General features: G+C 39.7%; 1 protein-coding gene across 1 annotated transcript in view; it reads left to right on the top strand.

Moving 5' to 3' along the window:
* The first annotated feature begins 3,747 nt into the window (after positions 1-3,747).
* Positions 3,748-18,781, top strand: part of LOC130080585 (transient receptor potential cation channel subfamily M member 4-like) — a 93,404-nt gene continuing 78,370 nt past the window's right edge. Inside the window, exons 1-6 of the mRNA XM_056246014.1 lie at positions 3,748-3,839; positions 10,359-10,420; positions 10,493-10,670; positions 14,581-14,761; positions 15,406-15,575; positions 17,941-18,109. Of these exons, the coding sequence (XP_056101989.1) occupies positions 3,783-3,839; positions 10,359-10,420; positions 10,493-10,670; positions 14,581-14,761; positions 15,406-15,575; positions 17,941-18,109 (817 nt within the window). The 5' untranslated portion in view covers positions 3,748-3,782. The remainder of the gene's footprint in view (positions 3,840-10,358; positions 10,421-10,492; positions 10,671-14,580; positions 14,762-15,405; positions 15,576-17,940; positions 18,110-18,781) is intronic.

The raw sequence follows: 18,781 nt of genomic DNA on the forward strand, positions 1-18,781 counted from the left end.
AGTCTGTTATGTGGATGAGGAAGGATGAACCCAATAGCAGACAGTAGTCAAGGCAACACGATTTATTAAACAAATAACCGGGAAAACAAAGCCCACGAGGGGGCAAAACAAGACAGGACTACGGTGACTAACTAGACAACGACACTGACAAAACACTAGAAAACAAACAACACTTCAAGAGAAACTAACAAAGACTAGACTTTCAATGACTTTCAAAGACAAGACTTTCACAGGGTACTCACAAGTAACATTTGGCAATGAACCTACAAGAGACAGTGAAACACAAGGGGATAAAATAGGGAGACTAATCATGACATGACAGGTGACACAGATAAAGCAATAATGACTAAATCAGGATAAGGGGGCGGGGTTAAGAGACGAGACAACGCAAGCACATGGCCCAAACAAATGGCCATGTGCTGCACATGAAACATGGGTCTGTCATGATCCTGCCACAAGACCAGTGAAATCAAAGACAAGATGGCAGAATCATGACAGAACCCCCACCTTAAGGAGCGGCTTCCAGACGACAAACGGGGAAACAGTCCGGGGGCTGGTGGAGACAGGGACGAACGGGGAAACAGTCCGGGGGCTGGTGGAGACAGGGACGAACGGGGAAACAGTCCGGGGGCTGGTGGAGACAGGGACGAACGGGGAAACAGTCCGGGGGCTGGTGGAGACAGGGACGAACGGGGAAACAGTCCGGGGGCTGGTGGAGACAGGGACGAACGGGGAAACAGTCCGGGGGCTGGTGGAGACAGGGACGAACGGGGAAACAGTCCGGGGGCTGGTGGAGACAGGGACGAACGGGGAAACAGTCCGGGGGCTGGTGGAGACAGGGACGAACGGGGAAACAGTCCGGGGGCTGGTGGAGACCGGGACGAACGGGGAAACAGTCGGGGATGCTGCAGCAACAGACTCAGACACAGGGGACACAGAGGACACGGAGGATGAGGTAACGGGACTTCTGACGGGGGACATGGCAGGTGACAGGGCAGGACTGGGTGTAGCGCTCATGGCGACAGGCTCGGGAGCAGCGCTCACAGGACCAGGCGTGGGTCTGACGCTCACTGTGGCAGGCGTGGGGGCTGCGCTCTCAGGGACCGGATCGAGTGCTGTGCTCACAGGGACAGGACCAGGTGCAGCGCTCACGGAGACATGCGTGGGTGCTGCGCTCACCGTGACAGGCTCGGGTGTTGAGGACAAGGCAGGACAGACAGGTTCAAGGATTTTGACAAGACTTGACAAATAATTAGCTAAAGCCTCAGCGGCAATGACAACAGGCATCCTTTGACGAGCGGATACCGATCGCAGGACTGCTTCTGCAGCTTGATCGGCCGCAGCTCTCACAGCAGCTGACTTGGGATCGGCGCTCGCTGGAGCGGGCTCTGGGACGGCGCTCGCTGGAGCGGGCTCTGGGGAAGACAGAGACGGAGGACAAGAGGCTCCCTTCTTCCTCTTCTTCTTCCTGGGTCGCGGTGCAGAGGACATAGCCGGGCTTGTGACCAGTTGCGGAAGCACAGCAGGGACTGCAGTCTCAGTGGAAGAGGACTCCGAAGTCGACTCCCACGACAGCCGTCTCTCTCGTTTGCCGAGTAGACCTTCGGGTCCGGATGACGTCACGGGAGTGGAACCAGCTTGATTCCCCTGGGAAACGACGCCTAGGACACGACCCTCCGGAATCACTGGCAGCTTGACTGGTGGTGAAGACAAGATGGACCCCCGGGACTCTCTCCTCGATAAACAATCCACCACATCAGCGAACGAATGGCAAACCAGGCTCTCCCGTTCAGCCTGGGGTGGAGGAGAGTTGAGATCCGCAATGAGGTAGCGGTTTAGGAGGTGATCAGGCAGGAAAAACCTCCTCTCGTTGGCGACCCGGGCATACTCACACAATGATAACTCTCCCTGGGAGGGAATCGGGAGTTTGCCCCTCTTAGAGTCAGCGATGGTCCTGTGCCACCAATCCTTAAGATCATCATGGTTATGCCTGACATAAGAGGACGTAATGTCTGCTGGGTTCGGTTCTGGTCGGTTCATTCTGTTATGTGGATGAGAAAGGATGAACCCAATAGCAGACAGTAGTCAAGGCAACACGATTTATTAAACAAATAACCGGGAAAACAAAGCCCACGAGGGGGCAAAACAAGACAGGACTACGGTGACTAACTAGACAACGACACTGACAAAACACTAGAAAACAAACAACACTTCAAGAGAAACTAACAAAGACTAGACTTTCAATGACAAGACTTTCACAGGGTACTCACAAGTAACATTTGGCAATGAACCGACAAGAGACAGTGAAACACAAGGGGATAAAATAGGGAGAATAATCATGACATGACAGGTGACACAGATAAAGCAATAATGACTAAATCAGGATAACAAGGGGGCGGGGTAAAGAGACGAGACAACGCAAGCACATGGCCCAAACAAATGGCCATGTGCTGCACATGAAACATGGGTCTGTCATGATCCTGCCACAAGACCAGTGAAATCAAAGACAAGATGGCAGAATCATGACAGAGTCATATGATTTCCTGCATGAATATACCATTTTAACTACACGTTAGTACATGCTTGTTAATTAATGCATTAATTAACATTTCGGGGTAAACTAAATCAAACATGTTCTAGATCAGAAGAAAGATGTACTAAAAGGCCACAATGTAAAATTGTTCATAAATTTGCCACCAGCAACTGTCACAAACATCATTGAATGACACTAGATGTCTTGCAATATTTAACCTTACTCATTGAACACACACTGATGCATTCATCATTAAAAACTTAATCTCATTCTGTTTTAAGTGATTCCACTGCTGCCATTAGATGCAATTTTCAAAATTAAAATCAGTGTTAGCACAGATGATGGTTATTTATGTGGTTATTTTATGGATTGGTTTACTGTCTTTATATCATAATGCAGTCGGATGTTAGTCAGTTAGGGTTCTTGCTCTTCTTTTGGGCCACAAAATGTGTCCATTTTCTAGAGCAAGTTTGATTTACCCGGAAATGTTATATATTATTTAACAAGCATGTACTAACGTGTAGATGGTATATTCATGCAGGAATTCATATGAATCATGTCGTAGTTAAGGTTAGTTCCTCATTACATGTCTTAACTCATCATTAGTTCATAGTAAAGTAATTATTAATTCAGGTATTAGTACATGATTATTCATGTACTATTATTGTAAAGTGTTACCCATATTTTTAATAAATAAACAAGTGATCAATGCATAGTAAACTAAATTTTAAACATTTTAAATTCCAACATTGTTTGTGAAAGTCCACAATTTTTTTTAATATATATATAAATAAATACTCAAACTTGAAAAGTTGTGTGGCTCCCTGTTTTCATTTGATTATCATTGTACACTTAGCGGGTTAGTTGTAACACTGTGTAAGCCCCGTGCTCCTACATCAGGTAAATTAGGACACTTTTTTGGCACTGAGATAACTCAAATTATCTAAATGTTCCAATTATCTTGAATTAGCCCTAACATAATAAGCACATAAAAACAACTATAACCTGGCATTTTGTTGACGGTGATTTTTTTAACAACCTGAACAACCACACACACACGCACACGCACACACACTTAAAACATCTATGTAGCCACACACCGCTGGTTACACCTGTTTTTCTTAGGTAACCCGACAGTCTCCGGACTTCTTCTTAGCGCATGGACGTTACGCGCTGCTGAAGAGCGCTTTGAAGTGAAACTTATAATACAAATTAACAGCGACTTTATAAAGTCCATAAACCAACCAAGATGAATGAAAAGGACATTGAACAAGGTGGAGTCGCCGTGATGCCGAAAACAGATCTGGTAGGTCTGTCAGAAAGTTGATTACAGCATCTAATGCACAACAGGAGCACCTTTTTGCATTTGTTTTTCTATCGTCGCTACAAACACGCTTTAGCTGTTTGCTTGTCATATATAATGTTCTTAAAGAGTCAGTATTTTAAAGCATTCAGTATCGCTAAGCTTCAGTGTTGGCTATGAGCAAACAACATACCATGGGTTAAAACAAGACTGTAGTTCGTGTGTTTGTCATGTTCGTCTTCTGTCGTATGGTCTCACTTTACTAACTGCAGTGTTCATGTATTAAAGTGCAATTACATTTTTTAAACGAACAAAAAGTATTTTATGGAAGTAAGTCTGATTTACAGTCACCCTGTAGCAACCTGAGGTTCATCTAAATGATCATTAAATCAAACATTATCATTTCATTCAAAGTTGCATTCAAATTATTATACGGGTTTTATGCAAATTCCTCAGGAGAACTGTTCAGTAATAGTTAATTGTACTGTGCATCAATAAACCCAGATAGCATGTAATCATTGAAACAATGTTGACTCAGTGTTGATGCGTCAACGCTAATTGCATTGAATTAACGTTACAAAGTAATGTTGCTTTAGTATCACTCTTGCACCCTCAGTTAATGTTGAAATAATGTTGGGAATTCAACCAAAAATCAATGGTAATAGTACTGATTCAACATTACAAAGTGATATTTTATCAACATCACTTTTGCACCCTCAGTTAATGTTGAAATAATGTTGGGAATTCAACCAAAAATCAACGGTAATAGTATTGATTCAACATTACAAAGTGATATTTTATCAACATCACTTTTGCACCCTCAGTTAATGTTGAAACTATGTTGAACAAAAAATCAATGGTAATGCTATTGAATCAACGTTACACTATGATTGATTATACATCACTGCTGTTGAATCAATATTGAAATTAACAAAAATACTCAATGGTAATATTGTTGAATCAACATTACACTATGATGTTGAATCTACATCACTGCTGTTGAATCAGCTCTGAAATTAACAAAAATAACCAATGGTAATATTGTTAAATCAACGTTACACTATGATTGATTCTATATCACTGATGCTGAATCAATATTGAAATTAACAAAAATAACCAATGGTAATATTGTTAAATCAACGTTACACTATGATTGATTCTATATCACTGATGCTGAATCAATATTGAAATTAACAAAAATAACCAATGGTAATATTGTTGAATCAACATTACACTATGATTGATTCTACATCACTGATGCGGAATCAATATTGAAATTAACAAAACTAATCAATGGTAATATTGTTGAATCAACGTTACACTATGATGTTGAATCTAAATCACTGCTGTTGAATTAACACTGAAATTAACAAAAACTAATCTTTAGTAATATGGTTTGATCAATGTTACAATGTGATGTTGATTCCAAATACATTTTGTTGAAAGACTGAAAAGGAATGTCAAACAATATTGTCATCTGATGTACCAATTAATGTTGAAACAACATTAATATTTCAATCACACTTCAATGGTGCGTCAACAAATTCCTGACCATTTCAAAATTTGTCAAAAACCTTTTCAAATATAAATGACACCTTTCCAGCAGTTGAGTCAATTTATTTTATTCAATCAATCAATGACAACAAATGTATTAAAATATCATTTTTTTTTTAAGAAAGGGGGAGAAATAGGACAAAAGCATTTCAACCTTTAAAAATAAAATTGGCTTCAGAAGTCTGATGTCATCATAACTACAGGTCCAGCGGTTCAGGTTTTTAAAAATCTGTCTTGCATCATCAGATTCTGCCTCTTTTCCTTTGAGTTCTCTGGAATCTGAAAAAGAAAGCATGATGTTACTCAAGAATGAGTCAAATCAGTAGTAATACATACAGTCACATTCAATAATGTTAATATACTAAACACAATATGATTCACTTTTTTTTTTTAAATTCTAACCACGATTATAGTATCGTAAAATTCTGTTTATTTATTTCTATGCTTTAATATCAAAAGAAAACACTAGCAGGGGTGTCGGATTTATCTCCAGCCCTAATTAAACACACCTGAGGCAGATAATCAAGGTCATCAGTTCAATAAACACTTCCAGGTGCTGGAGCTAAACTCTTCATGAAGAGGAACAAACACCTCTGAGCTATAGCCATTAAATTTCTTAGTTCATTTTCTGTGAAACTACAGCATTCAAATAACACTTTTATCTTGTAGAATAAAAAATATCTTAGTTTTTTTCAATGAAAATTTCTTTAAAGAGAAATTCTGTAATCATTTACTCACCCTCAAGTTGTTCCAAACCTGTATGAGTTTATTTCTTCTTTTGAACACAAAATAAAATATTTTAAATTATGTCGGTAACCAGAAAGTTGACGGTGGCCATTGATTTCCATATAGGAAATAATTACCATGGAAGTCAATGGCTAACATCAACTGTCTGGTTACCGACATTATTCACTCTATCTTCTTTTGTGTGCAGCAGACGAAAGACATTCATACAGGTTTGGAACAACTTGAGGGTAAATAAATGATGACATAATTTTAATTTCAGGCTGAACTATCTCTTTAAAGCTGCAGATTCACCTTATGTAGACCCTAATCTCTTTAAATATCACAAAATAGCCATGTCAGTCAGTTTCTTAATAAACACTAGATGTTTTTTTGTTATTGTGTTTCAGTGGAAACAAGCTAAACTGAATGGAAATCAGTTATTTCTCAAATTTAATACAGATTCAGGAATATGAATGATTACCTGATTAAGCAGTGATAAGATACAGGATATCATCAAGTCCCAGGTCAGGTGATTATGCTGTCGACAACAACTCAATGTATGATCAATGTCAGCATTATCAGGAGGGTGCTTTTTTAAATGTCCATCTTCATCTGCCTTCACTCCTACTAAAGGAGCAATGTGTTCTGCATGCAAGCACTGACCGAGACAAGACATGGGCTATGTTAACATTCTTGCTCATGTTCATGTCTCTTGCACCTTAAGAAATCTGTTAAATGACATAACTTTATTCAGGAAATTCCTAATAAACTTTACTAAAGCAAGATGCATTTTTTAAGAATGTAGAAAAATAGATGCTTTATTCAAACACTTTAATAACTTTGTAATCTAATTATATTGAGTAACAACACAAATCAAACGCAAATAAGCATGCAAAACAAAGGAACAGAGAAATAAGGTAGATGCACCATTGTTTGAAACTGTGCTAGAGAAGTCATGTAAGTCAGGTGATTCAACAAACAAGAGGTCTGTATAGGATGCACCTGTTTTCTCTCTAATGAGGAAGCATTAGACTATTGAAAAGTGCACATGCAAAGACAAAAAGGGGCGTTTACCAATCAGTGGCCAATTTCAAACTACAATACAGGTAAATGTTTTTCAACCATTTTTCAACAGACTTGCTAAAATCATTAAGGCCCACCCCTAAACCAAGCCCACAGTGGATTACAGCAAATCGGGTAAAGCGGTTGAAAATGCCCATTGTGGTTTGAAAACGCCCCACTGATCGAGAAACACCCACTAGTGTTCTGCAGAGATACGCCTGAATGATCTTGTGCTCATCAACTACAAATCACTGTTAGTTCAATGTCACTGTCTCCACCCATGTGTGCTGTTGGCTTTCATCAAAATTTCAATGCTGATCCAGCACACTTTAAACATTGAAATGTCAATCTCAACCAAAATGATGGTTTAGATCAAAACTCAACATTGTATCAATGTCACCATGCTATCTGGGAAGTTTGTGCTTTGGTGTTTCAGTGTACCAAACAATGTAACAGGGAAACTAAACACAAAAATTAAAACACTAATTTTTAATTAAAACAGCCTTGCTTTCCTGATGAAAGGGATGGGTGGTGTAGAAAGTTTGTATTTGTTGGTATGAGTTAATGATCACACAGAATGTAAATAACTGCATTTAATCCAAACATTAGATAACTGCCAGCCGATACAGACCAGGGGGCCTTTCTCAATCTGTGTTCTTGTCTGTACTTGTGTTCTTGTGTTCTTGTGAAACTTCATCTTTTGTTGCCCAAGTAGGCTACTGTCCCAATACACAAATTTACATTTTTGCAAGAACGGTTAAAATCCTGGAACGCCTGAAAATCCTGTTCTTGACACGCCCATTTTACCAAGGATGCATCGGTTGGTAACTTGTGTGAACTTGACGGCAGAAATATCCCAGCATTCATTTTGGCATTCTAGGAAGGAGAAGCAGGTCAATACAGTAATTAGTTTTTCTACAATTTTCCCCCCGCTATTTCATCACTAAATTCACTTCTGAGAACATTTGATGCGAGAAATCAACTGTAGATTTCAAATATTGGCATTTTTACGAAAATTTATGGCGAATCGAAAATGTGCTCAAATGTTTTCGGAAGTGAGAATCTCCATAAGCGCCTGCGGGTGTTAAGTTAGCTATAGCGAGCCAACCGGCCAGTCTGCTCACAGACTCGTTTTACCCCACAGTCAAGAGACCATTGCAGCCTGGCTGTTATCGTCAATAATTCTCGTTATGCTTGGGTACTGCAGACGGTGTCTGTGCGGGGGTATTATTGCACAATACCAGCAAGAACACATCGTCTCAAACTGTCAGCAGCGTTCTGTGTGCTCGTCACCTTGTGAGCTCATTCTTCCAAGAACAACTAGCAAGAGCATTCTCCCCAAGAACACAAGTCCGTTCTTTGCATTCTTGGTTTTGAGAAACACCCCAGATATAAGTGAACAAGGCCACCGGGCATTCTGACTGGATGAGACGACACACTAAGGTCCTGCTCTCCATGCTGATCTGGGGGACGTCTGGACTCATTTTCACAACCCCCATGTCCATGCATGCACGCACATCCTGGCAGTGGTTGCACTGCTCTGTCCACAATAAAAAACGGCAATGAGTGGTTTAAGCAGCACCGCAGTGTGGCGATGCCACTGGTCTCGATTCTGGTGCCTCCATAAGCAACAAGGCTAGCTGCTTTACAAGTTGTTCGCTGCCATTAAGTCTTCTGAAGGTGTCAAGTGACATCACATTGCATTTTGCTCCTGTGTCCACTTTCATCTCAGTGGGCTTGCCGTTTATATGCATTGTGACAAATCCTTCATCCTTTTCAATGGCTTTTAGATTCACACAATCTGCATGACTGTCAACTTTAACGCCGTCCACATAAAACGTTCCATCTTCACATGTTTGTTCCTCTATTTCTATCTCATTAACGGTCTGTCTGCCAGTTTTCTGTCCAGGATGTTGCCTATCTTGTCTGCACGGTTTAAACTTTTAGCTGCGTGGCTGTCTCCACAATTATTACACCTCATGATAGTCTGTGAGGGGGGCTGGGGCTTTGGCCACTGCATTCTGTTTGAAACTAGTTTAACTGCATTCACACTGGCAGAGTTACTTTGTGATGCTAACGTCTTGCTACTTTCCTCGGTCATCTCGTGTATCCGACAGATTGAAATGGCTTTGGCAAGTGTTAGCTCGCTATCTCTTAACAGAGCTTTTCTCAACGTGTCACTGGTAACGCCACACACGATGCGGTCGCGGATTAGCTCCTCTGTTAGGTCTCCAAAGTGGCAGCCTTTAGCCTTAATCCTTAAATCACTAATGAATGATTCGATGCATTCGGGGTCCTCTCGAGATTCAGCAGGGGTGATGATCCTTCCGCCATCTCCAGGCGCGCGCACTTCAGCAGCGTAGGCAAAACAACGCTCTCGTTCGATGGCGTCTGGGCCAGCAATGTTGAGAAGGATATAAGCTTGGGTTTTTGTTGACTTGTCCGAATGTGCGGCAGCAATAAAAATATCGCACTCCCTCTCAAAAATACGCCAATTCTCTGCAATATTTCCATCAAAAAAGAAAGGGTCGGGTCTGCGATATCCATCCGCCATCACGTTGGGAAGAGGAAAACAACGTTGTTAACTGGGTATAGCTATGCTAGCACAGTCCAATGCAACAGGTTGTTCAACGACGACAGAAAAGAAAAACACTTCGTATTCGCTTCTGACACCATGTAGAAAATTTGTATTTGTTGGAATGAGTCAATGATCACACGGAATGTAAATGACTGCATTTAATCTGAACATTAGATAACTGCCAGCCGATACAGACCAGATATAAGTGAACAAGGCCACTGGGCATTCTGACTGGATGAGACGACACACTACGGTGGCTCGTAATAAACAAACTGCTTAATCATTTAACCAAACGCCTACAGGTGGGGATATAATGATGAAATTAACAGTTAAAGGAGGAGTTAAAGTGAGCTGTTTACCCTAGCGTTGTGGTTTTCTCATTCTGACCTTCCTTGCTCAAAATCATTAGATAAGATAGTATTACAAGCTTTGAAATTGCACTCAGTATTTTTCCCTCAATAGATCACATGATCAGCTTAATATACTTAATCTTGCTAACTTAGTGACATTGTCACCGTAAGCCCAAGACCACTGTTGTACTAGCAACATTGGTTGATGTTTTTAGTGCATTCATTAAAAAATATTTCTTTTATTGATTTTAGAGTTGGATTCCAGATTTCTTTAAAAAGAGAGTGTGCACAACATTTGTGGAGGACTCTTTCAGGTAAGATGTCTGACTTGGTGAGTATTCAGTATGTCTTGTTAGATTCCTTCTGATCCGTCTGTTGTTTTGTAGCAATGGTGGTCTGTGTCAGTGTGGGTCCACGCGAGACACACACCCCTCAGTGGCCCTGGGCGATAACTTCAGCACAGCCATGGTCAGTCACTGGGACAGCACACAGCACTCCTCCGAACAGCCCACAGACGCCTATGGAGAGCTGGAGTTTGCTGGGACCGGCAAGAGACACAGCTATGTGAGTACCTCTCCATTGTGGATGGGCTGTATATGAGCTGTATGAGCTATAGAGTTATAGATATTAGTGATCTGGAACACATGGAAAATAGAGATTATAGAGAATACACTTTGGTAAACAAGCAAACCAACTTTCCAATAGCGTCTGCAGACTTGCACTTGGACTCTCAGACTTGCACGCTCAGTTCCCTGCGCTTCCTCTGCAAGTGATGTCAGTTTCGCCACTAGGCACGTTTCCATTACAGATATGCTCAAAACTTTTGCGATTTTTTTCTAAATGTCGATAAAAAACTATTGCGAAATGACGGCGTTTCCATTAACCGATGTTATGCGACTAAAATGTATTTTTTTCCTCTCGCGATAAGTCATTACAAAAATCATGGTAACGGATGTTGGTATGTTTATAGCCTATATCACAGCCACCGCACTAGACATTATTATTATTATTATTAATGGAAGGAGACGTGGTGTGTTATCCAAGCATTAATGGCAGGGAAAGACCCTTATACTGAGAACGGCACATATCCTAAGGAGTTCCTGCTGTTTCTCCCTCATTTCTGCTCCGAGTGTCACAGTCATCGTCTGCACCATTCTGTCTTCATCTTCACTACACTTCCCAGCATCCTCTTGTCTCCACACCTGAACTCACTCCCTCAATCATCCACCTGTTCCTCGTTATTATCATCTGTGTCACCTGTCTTCACATCATTAATGTTCATTTGTCTCTGTATTTAGTTTGCCTCTGTTCATTCAGTCTTTGTCGGTCGTCGTCTATGTATAGTTGTGAGTTTGAAGTCCTGGAGTGTTTTCCTGTCGTTAAGTTTGTAAATAAAGCATCTAAATTGAGTTCCTTTCGTCCTCGTCTTCTGAACCCTGCATAACGCCTGACACCGAGGTCTTGATTGTGGCATTTGAGGTTTAGAATCCAGTATTCCTCTAATTGTTTCTTTTATGAATTTAATAAAGAACTGTCTCGTATTATGTCCAAACGGTCAGTGTACTTTTGTGTCCATTCGTTTTTCCTTATTTAACCGTAATTGCAAAACGAAAAATGAACGGTTGTATTTTTAAAACGCAAAGTTAAACACCAAAATTTTAATTTGAACTGTACCTACACACCAAATGCTGCGCAAAAAAATAAATATCGACGAATTTTCAGATTTTTGTTTATGACTTTTTGGCCCTTTATTAAATATTTAAAATATTGACAAATTAATATGAAAAAAATGTAGATTTTACTGGTTTTCTATAAAATAAAAAATAAAAAATCAGTGTCGGCTAAAACATCTCCATCTCCGCTGTATAAGGCGGATGCACCTTTGGAGAGAAATGCACATTTCATACAGATTACATAATCAGAAGGTATTAGCTTTTCGATTTGAATTTTTTCGTTTTAAAGTGGACATTTCAAGCTTTAGCTTAGGCTATATTTTGTTTCAGTTCTAGCGCTTCAGTTCACGGAGACCATGAAAGCACGCCTGATTGTTTTATTTTATTTTACAAAAGCACAACGTTTTCTTGTTATTGTGAGTTTACACAAATAAAAGTATTTGCGAATAATGTATTATTATTTTCTGTATGACCAGAAATGATAGAGTATTTTAAATTGTTTCCACTGTTGATAGGAAAATGCAAGTGTTCGCGCCCGCGCCTCCCTGCCATGCAGTGCGCGCTCCGCTCTCCGCAGAAACACTTGGATATGCGTCAAAATCTTGTTTATTTGTGATAAACTATAAGAAATTGTTCCTTTTTTTGGATAAAAGCGTCTTCTACATTATGTAGCCTAATAAATGTTATAATAATGATGATAATTATTATTATTATTTGCGGACCCCAAACACACCGTGTCTTCTAAGTCAGGTGACTGTAAATGCGCAAAACCTGTTTCCATTGCAGTTTTGCGAAATATTCCTTTTTCGAATTGCCTGAAAAACCTCCTCATGCGAGCGTAAAACCTTTTTTGCGATAAACGGGAGTTTTTGCGAAATGGACGTGTTTCCATTGAGCGTATTTTTAATTCACAATTTCAATTTGCGCAATTTGAAGGGTAATGGAAACGCGGCTACTGACGAAAACTATTCACACATTCAGTGAAACAGAAGTCTATGCAAACCAAATTGTGAATACTTTTTTCATTGCTTTCACACAAAATGAATTCAATGACCACATTTCCTAAAATCCATGAACACTTTTGTCAAACACTATATATTCTCAGCACATTTTTGAATGCTAACACACTGCTTTCAAAACTGATATAGGCACGTTCAAATCGGAATGATGGCAAACTCTGTGCATTTTTACAGGAATTATATTGAAATAAAAAATCTTTGCAGAATATTTACAATGAAATTAAATAATAATTAATACAAACACAACTAATTGCAATTTCATCTGAAAGACAACCCAGGTGTCCTATTTTTAGTCTCTATTACAGTAGTAATTTTTTTTCAGTCATCTTTTGGTAAATGGTGATGGCTTCAGAATGATTTTGTTTGGAAACATGGATCAAGGAAGACACATTGGTAAGGAAAGAAGAGTAGCCCATCCATCCATCCATCCATCCATCCATCCATCCAAAGCACTTGTCATCAGAGGTGTAGTGGTAAAAAAAGAGGTGGGTAAACTATAAATTCTGGTGGACCACGACGTGGTCACCCGGTAAGGTGGGCCACCTACCGGTGTATGTGTATCCTGATGACATTGCTATAGGGAGGGCTCGACATTAAGCCTTTTCATACGCTTGTCCTTCGGACAAGTAAATCTGTCATTCACTTGTCCGAGTAAAAAAGTTTTTTTTTTTTTATTCTGAAACAATATTCTCATCAGTGTTCAATCAGCTTTGATATTTAAATCGGCATATTGTAATATCTGCACCTTTAAAGGGCATCCCCTCCCCCAATATTATTAAATGTATGCTTCATCTTTTATTTTAAATTTCTAAATTTGATCAATAAATTCAATTATTTCAAATAATAAGAAACTATAGGGCTGATCAAATTAAATCATTTACACTGAAAAATTACAATTGCATAAAATAATGTTATGAAATTGATTTAAATTTACAAATAAGAAACGTTGGAAAGAATGATACTACTTTTAAACATAACACTAAACCGCCAGTAGGTGGTGGCAGGCGACCGTCTTAATGAGTGAGTCATTGATTAATTCATTCAAACGATTCGTTCAAAATGCTGAATCATTCAGTAATGAAAACGGGGTTTACGTGCGTTTAGCCTCCACTACATCCCTGCGTGTCATGTTTAGGGTCGTGGGGAGACTGGAGTCTTTCCCATCATCTCAGCTCGTAGCCAGGAAAACATCCTGGACAGATGGTCGGTCCATCACAGGGACGACACACACATTCATATTTACACTCACACCTACAGGCAAACTAACAGTCTCCAATTCACCTGTCCTGTATATCTTTGGATTTTGGGGGAAACCAACGTCAACACAGAGAGAACATACAAACTCCACACAGAAAGAATTGTCACACATAGTTGTAGATGCAGACGATGACGAAGAAGATTATGTTAAAAGTGTTTAATTGGTTGGGTGACGTCTCTGAGGTGTGGCTGGACAAGGCTGCTGTTATCCTCTGGTTTGCCCACTGTGAACACGGATCCATTCGTCCACAGCGCACAGTTGATGTAACTTTCAAGGGTCCATCAGGGGCATGACGAAGCGGAGATCTATGTGAAAAATGCAAAGGAAAAACTTTTCCATTTTTAGTACATCATTGTCATGTAAACGTACCCTAAATTTCATATTACAAAAAGATTTAATATTATCAATCAACCCCAGGGGCATAACAATTTCCCAAAGTTGAGGAAATAACCACATTGAACAAATCAGTAGCTTGTTTCTGTAACTTTCCCGTTTTGATCTCACTCCCCTTCTCTTTATCCCAGTTTTTGCGTCTCTCCAGCACTGCTGATTCTTCCAGGGTCTTCAATATCATGAGGGAGCATTGGAAACTGCCGCAGCCCAACCTGGTGGTGTCAGTGGTTGGTGGTGAGAAAAAGTCAGAGGTCAAGACCTGGGTGCGAGACGTGCTGAGGCAGGGGCTGGTTAAAGCTGCACAGAGTACAGGTGCCGTCTTCTCTCCCGTGCACACATAATATTATTCATATCTGTTTTCATGTTTTTCATACATTTACATAGAAGTTTTGATTTACTGCCAGACTGTAATTATCAAAAGGTTTGTCATGCGACTCTTTGTTCGTAAATGTCATACCTGAAATGATTGACGAGCAACCGAAAATTGCATGACCACAGTGATTTGAGCAAACTTCAACTCTGCATTCTATTGTAAACTGACAAGATGCAAGAAGTATGAATATGAATCATACATTCATGTCTAGAGTAACCGCAAGTCATTAAAGACCCAGTTACCAGGACATAAATTCCTGCAGGACTATTTATTTCACCAACCTGGTGTATGTCTGGAAAGTCGCCTAGCAAGTTCTTCTCTGTGTGTATATAGTAAAAATAAAATGCACAAAGCAATTTAATGGAAATATAATAAATAATATAAATAACTAAATATTACATAATTCATGTTTTTAGAATGTTTGGGTCTGTGACAGGTAAAACAAAATATTTACATAAAAATATATAAAAAGCAATAAAATATAATAAGAATTCATAAGAATTATGACTAGTAAATATCACCAATTAAATAAAAAAAGTAGATTTTCTATGTGGCTTACATACACCTTATACATTACATATAGGTGCGTGGATCATAACCGGAGGGTTGATGGAAGGCCTCGGCAGGTGTGTAGGAAAAGCTGTGAAAGATCATGCCACCGCAACGTCTACTGTCACTCTCAGTAAAGTGGTACTTATTGGCATCGCTCCCTGGGGCCTGGTGAGGAATCGGGAACAGCTCGTCAACCCTGAGGTAACGCATCTTAAAAAATAAATAGTCCTGGTCAGAATCATTGGCACCCTAACAAAGAATGAACAAAGAAACCTGTGAAGAAAAATCTGCATTAATCCTTTTGATCTCTTTTAAAAATCACAAAAATCGAACCTTTCATTGAAGTAAAACAATTGGAAAATGTGGGGGAAATCTCATTATGAAATGTTTTTCTCCAATACACATTAGCCACAATTATTTGCACCCTTTTATTCAATACTTTTTGCAACCTTGTGAGGTTGAAGAACACCTGACGAGATCAGTGATCAGTGACCCATTTTTGTGTTGGTTTTAAAGTTTGTTTTGGATCATTGTCTTGATGGAAGATCTAACCATAGCACGATATAAGATATAAGTCAGGTTTTGATTTTTTTTATCTGTTGGTATTTAATTGAATCCATGATGCCATGTATCTCAAAAAGATCTCCATATCCTCCGGAAGTACAACAGCAGTATATTTATTATTTAATTGTACACATGGGGTACTATTTTATGCATGTGCGCACCAAACCCATCTGGCGGGTTTGCTGCCAAAAAGCTCTTTTTGTTCCAGCTGTGTCTGGCAACTGAATATGCTGGAGTTTGTTTTTGGATGAAAGCAGAAGATTTTTCCTTACTCAAACAACTTGTGATGTAGGTGCTGTTTTTTTTTTTTTTTTTTTTTTTTTTTTTTTTTTTTTTTTTTAAGGCTTTCTGACCCTAATACTCAACTAATTTCTGCAATTTTCCAGCTGTGATCCTTGGAGAGTCTTTGGCCACCCGAACTATCCTCCTTACTTGTATTAAGACAATGTAGCCGGACACGTGTTCTCTTCCAGACAGATTCATGACATCTCCTGTTTTGGAACTTAATTATTGCCCTGATGGTGTAAATGGGAAATTTCAATCCTTTAGCCATTTTCTTACAGCCACATTTTTAATTTTGTGAAGCTCAACAATCTTTTGCTGCACATCAGAACTACATTTCAGTCATGCCAAATCCCGGAAAAGTTTTAGCATGTTATTGAAAATGGCATTGTTGATGCATTTGGTCTTGGGGACTAGATCAGCTACACATCCACTACTGCTGCTGCTGCAGAGAAAGTATGGACTTGCTACTGCTAATAGATACACAGACACGCAGCTGTGAGCATGTAAGATATGCTGCTGCTGCTACTGCATAAATAGACGTACATAAGTCCCGTAGGAGATCTAGGCAGGTGGAGCTGGGGGAGGTGGAGGGTTTCAGAGGAACTCTGGGTGATGCAGGACTAGTTACAACGAACACTGAACCAGACTATTTAAATGTTGAGCATGCAATCTCATTGGCTGCAGGATCAGCATAGGCCAATCACCCTCTGCCAATGTGGCAATAGTGTGTGTAAGAGCCTGGTATTGTTTTATTTTATGAACACATTATTTTGGTTACTTACGGTAATTAAGGCACCTGGTGGTGGTGGAGGAAGTGAGACTATATCATCTTCTCACCTGTGGGGTTCGTGAGGAAGAGAGGGGGTGACGGGGGAAGTCTTATTTTGTTGACCGCTGTAGAACACTTCTAATGTTGTTTAATGCCGTTTGGACACCATTTCGTATACCAGTGAAACAATTACTATGGAATGTATTGGACACACAACCTTGTTCATTTCTAACACAAATAAATCTACAAAACGCAGTCTTTGGATTCAGGTTCATTGAGCAAGCGCGTCTGGCAATGAGTTTCCCCTATTCCAGTGGTTCTCAACCCTGTCCTGCCGTACCCCTAACACTGCACGTTTTCTTTGTCTCCCTAATCAAACACACCTGATTCAACTCATCAGCTCATTAACCCATGTGATAATGAGCTGATGAGTTGAATCAGGTGTGTTTGATTAGGGAGGCAAAGAAAACGTGCAGTGTTGGGGGTACGCCAGGACAGGGTTGAGAACCACTGCTCTATTCAGTCTCTCGGCCGACAAATTATTTTGGCTTTCAGATTGTCGCCCACAGTGTGATTGCTTGTAGATTGCATGTAAATGACCTTTCAGCCTGTGCCCTCTAGAGTTTAATAATAACTAAACTAGATATTATTTTTTTTTTTTTTTTTTTTACCCATTGTGATGTATTATCTATGGAATTTGACCTTTGTGTTACCTCATATTTATACTCTTCATGGCTCGACAATTTCATGCTCCTAGTCACCCTGGTGTGCTAAAAATGAGATATTTTATTCATAAAAATTTCTAGGGGTACCAATAAGTCCACATGCTATGCACTGCATTAATAGAGCAGTAGTATGGTGTATGCAATTTCCCAATTTGAAGAGAAACTACCATTCCACACTGCATTTGCATATGGTCTTTCAGAAGTGTCTCATTCTTTCTCTTAGGGAAGTTTCCCCGCAAAGTATTTAGTCAAAAACGGAGCACGGGACTCTTGCTATCTGGATAATAATTACAAGGCTTTCCTTCTGGTGGATGATGGGACCATAGGGCGTAAAGGTGGTGAGGTTGCCTTCAGAGCCCGTCTGGAGGATTACATTTCACGTCAGCGCACAGGTACAAAATAAAATGCTGCTTTAAGGCCATTTTACGTGCTTGCGTGCTTTACAGAATTAAACTTGATGTTCATGAGATGCTTATGTTTAATAGAATATTACTGATGTAGAGATGAGTTTACATAATATGGTTTCAGTGCAGTTATTTCATTGAACAGGAGTGCAACACGGTAACTAGCAAATACTTGGTTTGAACAAGGGAGGTTTAGATTTCTGGCCACCTAATGGCTATTTTGGGTGTATTACAAGAGAAGACCAAACTTTTAGTTTAAAAGGCTACTAGGCGAACCATTCAGAAAGTGTTCGTAGAAGGTCATGTGAAGGTTCATTTTCAGGTATGAGGTTCAAGTATGACATTAATATGAGTTCAGTGATACAGAGAACTGAAATATTAATGAAAATCAATGAAAATGAATTAATATATATGTATATATATATATATATGTGTGTGTGTGTGGGTGTGTGTGCGCGTGTTTGTGTGTGTATTAGGGCTGGGCGATAACGATGATAACGATAATAAGCTGTGGACATTTTTACTCTGTTGGATTAATCAAACAGTCTATCACACAGGGGAAATAAACGCAACAACAGCCCGTCAGTGAATGTTGCTAATTCACTGAAACTAAAACTGAAAGATATTCACGACAAACCGTAAAAAATAAAAGTTCGGTTT

The sequence above is a fragment of the Rhinichthys klamathensis genome, unplaced genomic scaffold, assembly GCF_029890125.1.
Source record: "Rhinichthys klamathensis goyatoka isolate OS25496 unplaced genomic scaffold, OSU_Roscu_1.1 h1tg000035l_1, whole genome shotgun sequence".
Taxonomy (NCBI): Eukaryota; Metazoa; Chordata; class Actinopteri; order Cypriniformes; family Leuciscidae; genus Rhinichthys; species Rhinichthys klamathensis.